The sequence below is a fragment of the Lissotriton helveticus genome, chromosome 11 (genome assembly GCF_964261635.1).
Source record: "Lissotriton helveticus chromosome 11, aLisHel1.1, whole genome shotgun sequence".
NCBI classification, from domain to species: domain Eukaryota; kingdom Metazoa; phylum Chordata; class Amphibia; order Caudata; family Salamandridae; genus Lissotriton; species Lissotriton helveticus.
The window spans coordinates 775,007,351-775,019,617 of NC_136072.1; the positions used below are offsets into that span (position 1 = coordinate 775,007,351).

At 44.7% G+C, this 12,267-nt stretch overlaps 1 protein-coding gene across 1 annotated transcript in view; it reads left to right on the top strand.

The window, feature by feature from the left end:
• Window positions 1-419: 419 nt before the first annotated feature.
• Window positions 420-12,267, top strand: part of GMCL1 (germ cell-less 1, spermatogenesis associated) — a 478,283-nt gene continuing 466,435 nt past the window's right edge. The window contains exon 1 of the mRNA XM_078666688.1: window positions 420-819. Coding sequence (XP_078522814.1) covers window positions 668-819 — 152 coding nt within the window. The 5' untranslated portion in view covers window positions 420-667. The remainder of the gene's footprint in view (window positions 820-12,267) is intronic.

Here is a 12,267-nt window from a genome sequence, read left to right on the forward strand (position 1 = left end):
ACAGTATATACTGTAAAACTGATATACACACTAAAAAAGAAATTGTAACACACGTTGGCCTTCTGGTGACTTGGTGCTAGCAACGCTCCAAAACGGCCCTCTGTATTTAAATGTACACAATTTGTTCTTAAATCCGCTGAAAAAAATAATCATAACATTAAAGCATGTTCCTTTCTTTTATACATTGGAATTATTGCAGAAGAAAATATGCAACGTTGTGTACAAATGTAAATCTAATCGATTTTTCGGTACAGTTACATTTTTCTCTAGTAAATTGTCTAGCATATCGTGTGCGCTTTTTGGGAACTTCGCTTCTATCATGAAGAACTACACCACGTCTGACGCGTTCTTCGACTTTTTAAAACAGGTCTTTCTTTCCTTTCTATTCCCCGATTCAGCCAATCGTAAACCAGCTTCTCGGTTGCCATGGCGCGGTGTGGGCCTCGCGAGGCTGTCATTCAGTCGCGCGGGCCGGAAGTTTTAGTTGTTATGGCTGAGAGCACAGAGTTCTAGTAAAGAACTCGTGGGAGAGATAGAGCGAGGTGGATAGGGGGATTTTCTGTGCCGCTGTGGCGGGCCGGGTCCGGCTTCCGGAAGTTAGAAGCATGGCCTGCGCGTGACGGGCCGGACCCGGCGCGGGACGCGTTCTCTGTAACCGATAGGGGCAATGGGGGCACTGGGTAGCCGAATGCGGCCTCCCCGGGCTCAGGAACAGGAGGCTACATGCCGGTGTAGGAAGAGAAAGCGGGGCCTGGAGCTACAGTGCCCGTGCGAGAGTGACAGCGAGGACGACGGGGAGCTGCTTGACACCCCGCGGAGGTAAGCACACCTTAGCGTGTTAGCTTCTCCTATCTTCACTGCCTTCAGTTACAATCTAACCACTTGTCCACAGGGTGTTTGGCCATTATTTTCTCGAATCAGAGCTCTGCCAGCCACGACCTCACAGCCCCACAGTTCACCACCCTCAGTAGGTAATTCCTGCTGCACACCCCTACATCTTTCGCGGGAAGACACCATCGCCACTTGACTACTTCCTTGAGGTCAGAATCCCAAACACGGTCCCTTAGAAGTACTTAACGCTTCAAGCATTAGTATGATGTTCCTAGACCCCAGGAAACTCCAATGAGGACTTCTAAATGACTCATATTAGCGCCCAACAGCCCTCTGCCACTCAATGGTTTGACGTAAAAATGTCGATTAATTAAGATATTGACCTGTTAGTGAATGGAGGACAGTTTGTTCTCAGATGTAGATTGAGTCTAACGGGCAATAACAACATATAGTAACATCCCATGACTAAATGAGCCGTCACCCAAATTGCTCAAGTAATGTCAAGAAAGACACAACATCCTCATTTCCTTTACTAAAAAGTGAACATATTGCAAGTACACAAAGAAGCAAGCCCAGCTCTAGGATTATGGCTATGAGAGGGCAATGAAGAATCGTGGGTGACAAATGAAGGTTGATTGGGAACTGGCAAACAAAATCATTAAAGGTTTTTGGAAACATGTTTTTTAAACCTCTTTTTATTGATATCGTAAATACACTTTATTAGTAAGTCTTTACAGGCACAGGTATGGCACGCAATTCCGATTGCTTTGAATGCAGCAACATAGTAGTGTCGAAATTCTAGGTGTATAAACAAACAACTAAGAAATAACACTAATATAATCACATGTATAGACTCATGTTTTCATTATTAACTTAAAGAATGGACAATAGATGTGATGGGGTTAGTGAGAAATATGTGAACTAGTACAACAGCTAGCATTCATGGGTGTGTCTAGCTATTGGTAACCATACTGATTCGGGTAGGGGAGCATTTACTGCCATCTCCAAGACCACTCTCAACGGCGTCCGAGCATTGTATTTCTGATTCAAGTATTCTGTAAATCTGTAGATCACTTCCCTCCACGTTGTGAAAGGCGCTTTCTGCAAGACCCACACGCTTCCTCCCTCAAGAGAGCCTCTTCTTCTGCTCTGGCCTGGCCTGGCCAGTATTCTACTTCTGTAACCCTTTTTGCATACATCTGACCAAGTGCCAATTTCCAGGACCTAACTAATTATTTCCTAGCAAGTGTCAGGTCAATCAGTGTATTACCGCTCTTTTGGTTGATGGATGGGCATGGGCGTCCGCAGACATTTTTCCAGGGGTGGCTAACCTGGCAAATGAAGGGGCGTGGCTAATGTTAACCAATAGGGGCGGGGCTAGAATGGCAGAAAATCAGGATCGGGTAATGCACAGGCCACGCTGAGAAAAACAAACTTTGTCATAGCCAATAGGTCTTGCCTTTGGGACCTTATAAGTATTTAGCTATACAGCAGGTCCCAAAGGCGAGACCTATTGGCTATGCCAATGCTTGTTCATGATAGGTGTGATGATTGTATGCTCCCAACTCAACAGAACTGAAATGGATCTGAGAGAGTTATTGCACAGGTCCATTAGAATTATCACCAACAAACTCATGCCTACGTATAATAACTTAACAGGGCAGGCAACTTCCCGAGATCCTGATTTCACTTAATGCAATAACTCTAGGGTTCCCTGCTAGATGAAAGACTCAAAATTTGAAATCTCACACTCTAATATCCAGCTGTAAGCAGAGGACTACCCCGATTTCAGCACTACTCCCTGATCAGGGTTGATGAATATTTCACAGATCCAGTATTTTTGACAACCAGTCAACACTTAAACACTTGGGTAGCCCAGTCTGGCAACACTGAGAATATAGCATTAATGGCACAGGAACTGTATTGAAAAAGGTTCACATTTGGGGTCCCGAAGGAGTAGAGTTGTCCCTTTGCTCTCGAAACAGGTAAAGGGAAAAGGTTAGAAATATAAAAAGAGAATGAGACCTAGAGAATGTGTGAGAAAACAAGGAGAGTAAGAGAAAAGGAAGAGAGAGAGACAGAGAAAGAAAAAGTCAAGATTGCAAGAAAAAGAAAATAAGAAAGAAGCAGAGAAAGAAAGGAAAAGAAGGAAACCAAACGGAAGCACACACACAGCCGCACCCAAGTACTTCACAGGTCTTTAAAAGACCATTTAATTGCTAACGAGGCTTTGATGTTTTTCACCCCTTCAAAGAGCCCCTGCAGCTCCAATCTGCATATTGCTGGATGAATTAGCCCCCCCACCCCCCCAAAACTTGACTCTAGTTGCGCCTCTGTTTAAAGTTGAGGTAGGAGGAGATGAGTTGGCGTGAGGTTTAAAAGAGAGGTGAACGAGGGATTGAAGACGCCTCGTGGTGATGGTCATGGGTGTCTGCAGGGAGGGCAAGGAGGGGCGCTCCAGGGGGGGGCAAGCGCCCCTCCTTGCCCTCCCCCTTGCGGCAGCCCATGTGGATGGGGGAAAACACCTAACCAGCGTACCTCAGGTGTCAGTTCAATTATTCGGTTGCGAGATTCACTCAGATGTTTATAAACTCGTTTCTACTATCCCTGTATTGTTGGAAATGCCTAAACCATATGGATAAAATACGCAGCTGGAGTTGAACGCTTAGGGAGTGCGTAATCTAGGGTCCCCTCTAAAAAGTCTCCTCATTATGCGTAATTGTAAGACTGCATGTTGTGTGGGTTCTTTCGCACCTGTGGTCCATAAGGCTGCAACTGTCCGGACTAGTGCCCTGTACGTCAGGAAATGCCTATGGGTCAGATCATAATATGGAATCGTCTGTTTCAATGGTATGACATATCCATTCACGTAACAATCCCATATCGCAATGAGACCTGCCTTAGTCCACAGCATCAACTTTTGAGCCTTAAAAAGGAATGAGTGTAGTCCGCACATGGCAATCCAACAAGTGGTAATGCCAGTGAATACAGAGGGCAATGTGTTGTCATTTTTGCACATTTCTTCTAATACCTTACCTGTTGCAGCGGAAGCGGTGGGAGGGTTTTATCATCATATATCCCACACCAATTACTATAACACTTATGGAAACCTAACTCTAATGACGGGCCCATATCTCATTAATTTTCGGTTAGCAGTATCAAAGGTCCTCCGATGGATCTTTGGTAGAGCTAAATAGGACTAAGTAATGAAAGTCGGAGAGCTACTCCCTCACGAGGACCTGTAATGAAAGAATAAACTATACATCAATAAGCAAATAATATTATGTCAAAATAACTCATGAATAAAGACAAACACTATTCTTTTCTATATATTTTCTCTTTGTTATTCAAAATATGAATGGTCAATCACAAGTACAGAATAAAATATCTCAATGTTACAGGTTAAGTCCACAACAGGCATAACTGGTTGAATACTCAAAATCCTCAAACATCTGGTATAGAGGAGAGAGAGAAAAAGAAAACTGTTGCATTACTAAGTTCACTTATGAACTTCTTGAAACAGAAATACTAATGCACAGCGTGCAATTAGTCAGAAAAGCAAACTTCACGGCCAATTGGGGTATAGCATGAGGAGCATCACCAGCCGATGATTGCAAAGTCTCTAGGAAAGTCTCTTAGGATTTTCGCAGAATACGCCAGCCAGAGTAATCCGAAATCAGCACAGCATACCACAAACGCAGGGTCAGGTCACCAATCTTGTGAACGAGCCGAAGAACACTTTCCCACAGTTGACTTTTGTAGTACAATTTTTCTTTATCTCTAATAAAATGTTTCTATTACATCTCTCTACAAGCCTCTCCATTGGTCAATGACTAATTTTTTTTTCTTTTTTGTCCTCATCTCACCTTGGCACGTACAAATGAACATTCGCAACCCACTGTCCATCCTGGGCGCCCCGGGTTGAAGTTCTTGCTGTACCCAGAGCCGACCCGGCTACCCCTTTATTCCGGGGCCAGGTGTAATCATTGGACAATTTCGGGGTTTCTTACCAACCTTATTTCCTTGGCCCATTCCATCAGAGGTTGCCATACTGCGCTGTTCCTATTGTGTGCTATACTAGTTTCTAAGCGTGCTATTCTGAGTACAGATTGAAGCCATCTTTCGTGCAGGGGAGGGGTGACATCCTTCCAGACTTTACATATTTCCCTACGTGCAATTAAGATAAGAGTAAAAAATAAAGCTACCTGTGTCTCCCTTAACCCATTTGTGAGATCAGTGTCCAAACCGAAAAAAACCCTGCAGCGTTAAGACTAAGTTTCATCTTAAAGTCACTCTCCAGTGTCCTCTCAATAGTAGCCCAAAAAGGGCCAATCATAGGGCACTCATAGAAGACATGGATATCGTCAGCCTCTGGCATGTCACATCTGGGGCATACAGGGGGTGGGTTGACAAATTTTGCGATTCTTTTTTTTTTTTTAGGGGTGTAGTAAAGCCTATTTATAACATAGTAGTGATTCTTTTTAAGGGAGGCAGATTTAACAAATCTATATAGATATTGAAGGGAGAGATTATACAGATCAGCTGAAGGGACCTCCAGGACAGAGAGTCTCCATACATGATGTAATGGTGGAGCTCAAATTTCATCTGCCTCAATCAGCTTCCTATACAAAAACCCCACTTCTTTCTTCGTATGAGTTGAGGCCAAAAGTGCAAACTCGATGTCCCAGTTTCCACCTATGTTGTTTTTCTCAAAGGAATACCATGAACAGAGTTGAATATATTTAAATTTTGAAAAGGAGTCTCCAATCCTAGACCGCAACACCTCCCAAGGATGTACCCCATCTGATGATATTAGGTCAGACCAGATCGTTATTCCCGCTCTCCTGACTGATAGAGATAGGCTATCCCGGAGACATTACGGGGGGGAGTCCCATATAGGGACAAAATCTGAATAATATTTTATACCCCAATACCCCTTAACTCTGTTCCAAAGAATCAAGGCCGATTTCAATACCTTTAGGCAAACCTTTTTGTAAATTCTTGGGGCGCCAAATTTGTACAAAAATCCAGGGCCACCCCCTTCCTGATCTAACATCGTATTCAAAATCTGCCCCCAATGAGAGTTGTCTGGACTACTTAAAAGGGTGCGGACGTTTTTAAGCTGGAAAGCGAAGGCATACCACACAATGTCCGGGAGTGCCAACCCCCCCTTTATCAGTCTTCTTTTCAGTTTTTTCCAGGACATCCGGGCGTTCTTATTTGCCCAGATAAAACTACCTATCTTTCCCTGGATCTTCCTTAAGATTTTATCATGGAATGTTAAGGGAATCGCCTTAAATAGATTTTAACCAAATTAACGCGCCCGTATATTGTTAAGGGAAGGTTTTGCCATCTAGAGAATAGATGGTCAATATCTTTAGCTACCTTTTTTCAAATTTATTTTCGCTATATTATTAAGTTCAGGTGTAATTAATATGCCTAAATACCTGAACTGGCTGCTTGTTGCTTTCTCCCACTGGTCGACACCCCAGCACATTATTTCTGTTTTTGTATTGTTGATTAAATAACCGGAGTATCGACCATAGTCCGCCATAATCTCCTCGACTCTGGGGAAAACCTCTGCTGGGTTACTAGTATAAACCAGTAGGTCATCTGCATATAATGCCAACTGGCAGCAGTATTCCTTTATTCTGAAAGGTGTAATTTGATCGTCTAGTCTCAATGCTTGTGCCAAAGGTTCGATATAGAGATCGAACAAGAGGGGTGAGATGGGGCACCCCTGCCTTGTACCCCATCTAATATCAAAACGTGATGATAGAGAGCCATTCAGTAAAATTGCAGCCGAAGCACCCTCGTAGCATCCTCTTATAGTTTGAATAAAGGTCTCTCCAAACCCCATGATAGTAAGAACATCCCATAGAAAACCCCAATTGACACGGTCGAAAGCCTTCGCCGCGTCATAGGCTGCCACCGCTAAAGGCTCCGACCGCGTTACGGCAAGATCAATATTACCGATCAACTGTAAGGTTAACTCATGGATGTATCTCCCCGGAATGAAACCCTTCTGGTCCGGGTTGATCAGAAACAGGACCAGTTTGGCCAATCTCCCTGCCAAAGCACTAGTAAAGATCTTATAGTCTGCGTTCAGCAAGGAGATTGGTCTATAAGAGTCCGCCCTAAGGGGATCCTTCCCTGGTTTTAAAATTAACACGATGGTAGACTCTTTCCAAGACGGCGGAATTCTACCCTGAGCGCTATATATATAATTAAATAATTCACAAAGTTTTGGTACCAAGAGATCCTGAAGCGTTTTATAAACTTCGCCGGGAAGGGCGTCAGGCACTGCTGCCTTATTATTTTTGATTTTTTTTATACACAGTTTTATCTCTTCTTCTGTAAAGCGACTATTAAGCATATTACGGCCATCCTCTGTTAGGCCTGAGAGAGCCTTGCTTTCCAGCCACTGTCGAGTTGTGGTGGAATCTGGAGAGGCCTCTTCTTGATATAAATTCGAAAAGAGGGAATACATTTTTTTTCCATATCTTCTTGCTTATAAGATATAGTTCCCTGGCCATCGATTATTAGCTTATTAACGTTGTTTCTGACCCGGTCTGCTCTTATTTTTCCAGCCAATACTGCACCGGCCCTCTCTCCAAACTCATAATTTTCCATAGAATATGCAGCCCACTGGGCCTTGACTTTTCGATCTAATAAACCTCGATATTCTAGGCGGAGACATTCTATTTCAGCCAAAACTTGTGCCAAGGCATCGTCTTGGGTGCCTAATCTCAGCGCCTCCAAAGATTACATTTTATCTTCTATTGTCCTAAATTTAGCTGCCTCTTTTTTATTGCTAAGGCTAGTTAGGCTAAGAAACTGCCCTCGAATATGAGCCTTATAGGCGTCCCAGACAAATTCAAATGGGGCAGACCCTGTGTTATCCAAAAAATAGTTATTAGAGGAGACGCCAATCACTGTAACTATGTCCTGATCATTTAGTACTGTCCTTTTTAGGGTCCATCTAAGACTAGTTGGAATCCTAGCTTTCCCCATATTGATTGAAAAAGAGATAGGGGCATGGTCGGACAGAATACTCGGTAAAATTTTAATATCTAGCAAGGCCTCTAGACAGACTCTATCCATCAAAATGTAGTCCAGTCTTGATGCATGCCCATGCTTTTTGCTAAAGTATGTAAAACCTGACTCCAGGACATTCTTGGCTCTCCAGGTATCAATTAGGCCAAGATCATGTATAAAATTCGTCATGGCACTGCGAGATCTCGGAGTGGTGACTGCCCGATGGTAATTAGAGCGGTCTTGCGATGGATCAAGAAGTATATTAAAATCACCCCCTATAATCATAGGGGAGCGCACTTTGGCAAGATTGAGCTGTACCTTCTGCAGGCTGGCTGGGTCATCTATATTTGGCCCATAATAAGAGACAATAGTCATAGCATTTCCGCTTACGTCGACTTGCGCTTGAACCCATCTCCCTGACTGATCAGATGCAGATGATCTTATAATGCCTCCAGAGGCTGCCTTGATTAAAATTGCTACACCCTTATTTAGTGTCGACTGCTCAGAGGAACAAAAGGCTCCAATCCATTTAAGTTTCCCAAAAACCTCCTTACTCTCACCAAAACTCAAATGGGTTTCCTGCAGCAAGACTATTTTCGCCGTAGACTGCTCAAGATATTTTAAAATCACCCTGCGTCTCCTTATACAGCGAAGGCCGTTAACATTCCAGGATATAAAATCCATGTTGCTATGAGTCATAGAAAGATTCGCCTCTCCTCCCTCCTCCCTCCTACCTTAATAGCGATGTAACCATCTACGCAGTATTGTTTAGTTTGGGGTCTTTGTGAGTGTCTATAAAACGAGGACATATTTTTTTTTCTTTTTTCCCCTCTGCACCCTCCCCACCCCCCCCCCCCCTTTTGTCCCCCCAAACCCTCACTATCCCCCTGGGGAACCCTCCTTTCTTTTCTGAGCATTCCGCTCTTAGACGGATCCTCCCCCCACCCAGTGCATGTTTGTTAAAAAATGTGTAAAGAAAACAAATTCTAAATGATCAAATTTTCCGTATCAATTGTTACCTGGAGTGGGTGTGTAACATACTTCGGATCTAACAATTTATTGCCCGACTAAATTCTCTCCTGTGTTACTGTAACTATGTGTTTCGCCCCTTTCCTGCAGTCTCAACTAGCTGCCACTCTTCTCCACTTGGCCCTTTATTATCTGTTCTTATTTTTTTCGATCAGACTGTCTGCTTCCTCCACATGTCGGATGATATGCATGTGGTTGTTCCACATCACCCGAAGTGAAGCAGGAAATTTCAGTTGAGCACGTGCCCCCAAAGAATTAAATATTGTCATTCTCTTACCCATTTCCCATTGCCTTGATGCTGTAATGTGTGATATATCAGAGCGGATTGTAAAGGAAAAAGATGTAGAAAAGGACACTGATTTTATGGAGCCTGCTTTGAGGGCCAACGACAAAATCCTCTCTTTGATAGCATATGTAAGAAAATTGACCAAAATCTTTCTTGGGCGCTCTCTCGCTGTATTTTGCCTGAAAGGATCACGGTGGACTCTCTGGATGTCATCCATTAGTTCTTGATCAGAATCAGAGGAATCTTTTAATATTGTAGTTTTAAGCACTGCGACAATAAATGCCCTGATGTCCTTCCCTTCAAGGTCCTCTGGGATATTCAGGAATTTTAAATTGTTTTTCCTCGAATGATTTTCAAGTCTTTCTAGGTCTTCTCTCATTTCCCGATTCTGCTGGACCAATTTGTCGATATTAATTACTGATGTAGTAAGGTTTTCTTTGATCTTAGAAAAACCAAAGGTGGTGATGGACGGAGCGTTGACAATACAAACACTCACCCCCAGTCAACTGATCTGGGTTTAATCCATCACCGTTCTTTAGCTCACTCCGCCACCCCAGTTCAGACATGGCCATATGCAAATCAGTCTGACCCTGTGCCTCATGGGAACAGTCCAGCCCGAACTGCCAAGCCATGTCTTCCCTGGACCGGAATCAAGCTTCCCAGGACCGGTTTCTGGCATTGCAGCCGTCTTCAGCTGGGCTTGCTTGACTCCAGTGGCAAAGTGAGCAAGGGACTCACGTCTGAGCATACCCTGCCAACTTAGGGCGAACAAAGAAAAAACAAAGGTGGTGATGGACGGAGCGTTGACAATACAAACACTCACCCCCAGTCAACTGATCTGGGTTTAATCCATCACCGTTCTTTAGCTCACTCCGCCACCCCAGTTCAGACATGGCCATATGCAAATCAGTCTGACCCTGTGCCTCATGGGAACAGTCCAGCCCGAACTGCCAAGCCATGTCTTCCCTGGACCGGAATCAAGCTTCCCAGGACCGGTTTCTGGCATTGCAGCCGTCTTCAGCCGGGCTTGCTTGACTCCAGTGGCAAAGTGAGCAAGGGACTCACGTCTGAGCATACCCTGCCAACTTAGGGCGAACAAAGAAAAACCAAAGGTGGTGATGGACGGAGCGTTGACAATACAAACACTCACCCCCAGTCAACTGATCTGGGTTTAATCCATCACCGTTCTTTAGCTCACTCCGCCACCCCAGTTCAGACATGGCCATATGCAAATCAGTCTGACCCTATGCCTCATGGGAACAGTCCAGCCCGAACTGCCAAGCCATGTCTTCCCTGGACCGGAATCAAGCTTCCCAGGACCGGTTTCTGGCATTGCAGCCGTCTTCAGCCGGGCTTGCTTGACTCCAGTGAGCAAGGGACTCACGTCTGAGCATACCCTGCCAACTTAGGGCGAACAAAGAAAAACCAAAGGTGGTGATGGACGGAGCGTTGACAATACAAACACTCACCCCCAGTCAACTGATCTGGGTTTAATCCATCACCGTTCTTTAGCTCACTCCGCCACCCCAGTTCAGACATGGCCATATGCAAATCAGTCTGACCCTGTGCCTCATGGGAACAGTCCAGCCCGAACTGCCAAGCCATGTCTTCCCTGGACCGGAATCAAGCTTCCCAGGACCGGTTTCTGGCATTGCAGCCGTCTTCAGCAGATTTCTTTGATCTTAGGCATTTCTGCTTCTAGGGTGTCTGTCCTTTTTGAGACTTCTTCCACTTTTGGGCAAGTGCCACACAAGAGGCCTGAATAGCCATCTGATTAGCCTCTGAAGTGGTAAACCTTTTCCCTATATCCTCTCTTAGACCCAATAAAATATCTGCCAGAGTTTGCGGGGCAATTGGTGTAGATGTAATGTCCGGGGGGGCACCGTTAGGAACGTCCTCCTTGCACCCAGATATTTCCTCCGGTTGCTCTACATCTTGGATATCCAGAGCCGAAAAGCTATTAGAGAGTTCCACAGTTGGATGCACTGTTTCAGGCACATTGGTTGTAGAAAGTACAGACGGTTGCGGAGATGGACAGGACTGAATAGGTATGGATACAGATGGAAATGGGGGATTCACATTAGCCGACTCCTCTAAGGGAGCCTCTTCCCTATTTGCTTCTGCATCTTCATTTACTGTACTCGTTGTTACCTTTGCCGCTGCCATCTCTTTTATCCCGCTTGATGTAGTAGTAGAGAGAACCTTATAATAGGATTTAAATGATGGGGTTACTCTCACTACAGCTGGCGGCCTTTTGTCTTTTTCTTGCTCTTCCCTTTTCCTGGCGGTGTGTCTGATCCACTATGATCCCCTTTCCCCTTCACTTTTCTTTTCTGTGATATTGCTGTGATAAGAGTTATCGGGGGAGGGATCGATGGTCTGGAGATACCTGGCACCAAATTAGAAGCCCAGTTGCGGAGGGTGTACCTGCCAACTGGAGGAAGAGTCCTAGATACCACAGACCTTAGTTTATCTGACTTATCTGGGGAGAGGCCGGGGTGTAAGCGAGTATTGTCCTGATTATTTTTCTCCATACAATGCTCCCCACTTCCACCGCTGTTAGGAGTCCCTGGGTGATAGATAGACACTGTAGGGAAGTAGGGTACAATATCTGCGATGCCGCTATAGATGTCTCCTACTCCCTCTTTATCCTGCTGAGTGAGAGTAATATCTCTAAACAGTGCTGAAACCTCCAAAATGAGGGTTATAGGATCGTGGTGACAACCCCCGCTCCTCAAAAAGCACCCAGTAACCTGTATTTTACCAGGGGGCGGGCTTACTGTTCTCAATGAATAGGTTATCCTTCTGCCTATTTTTTGTTGCAGCCTCCCCAGATTACACCTCCAGGGCTTAACAGCGCCCAATTCCCGGAACCAGGCTGGCTCTAAGGGCTCACCACCCTCTCTCGTCACCATCCGCCTATAGTGTATTCCCCTCGCTAGTGTCCAATATCAAAATCAGCTTATTTTCACCCAACCCTACCGGACCCTTTATTCGCTTATAAGCACGGCGTAGGGAAAGCTGCCAAAAAGCTAACATTTCCACACTTATGTCTTTTACACACCACAAGTGGATGCAACTGT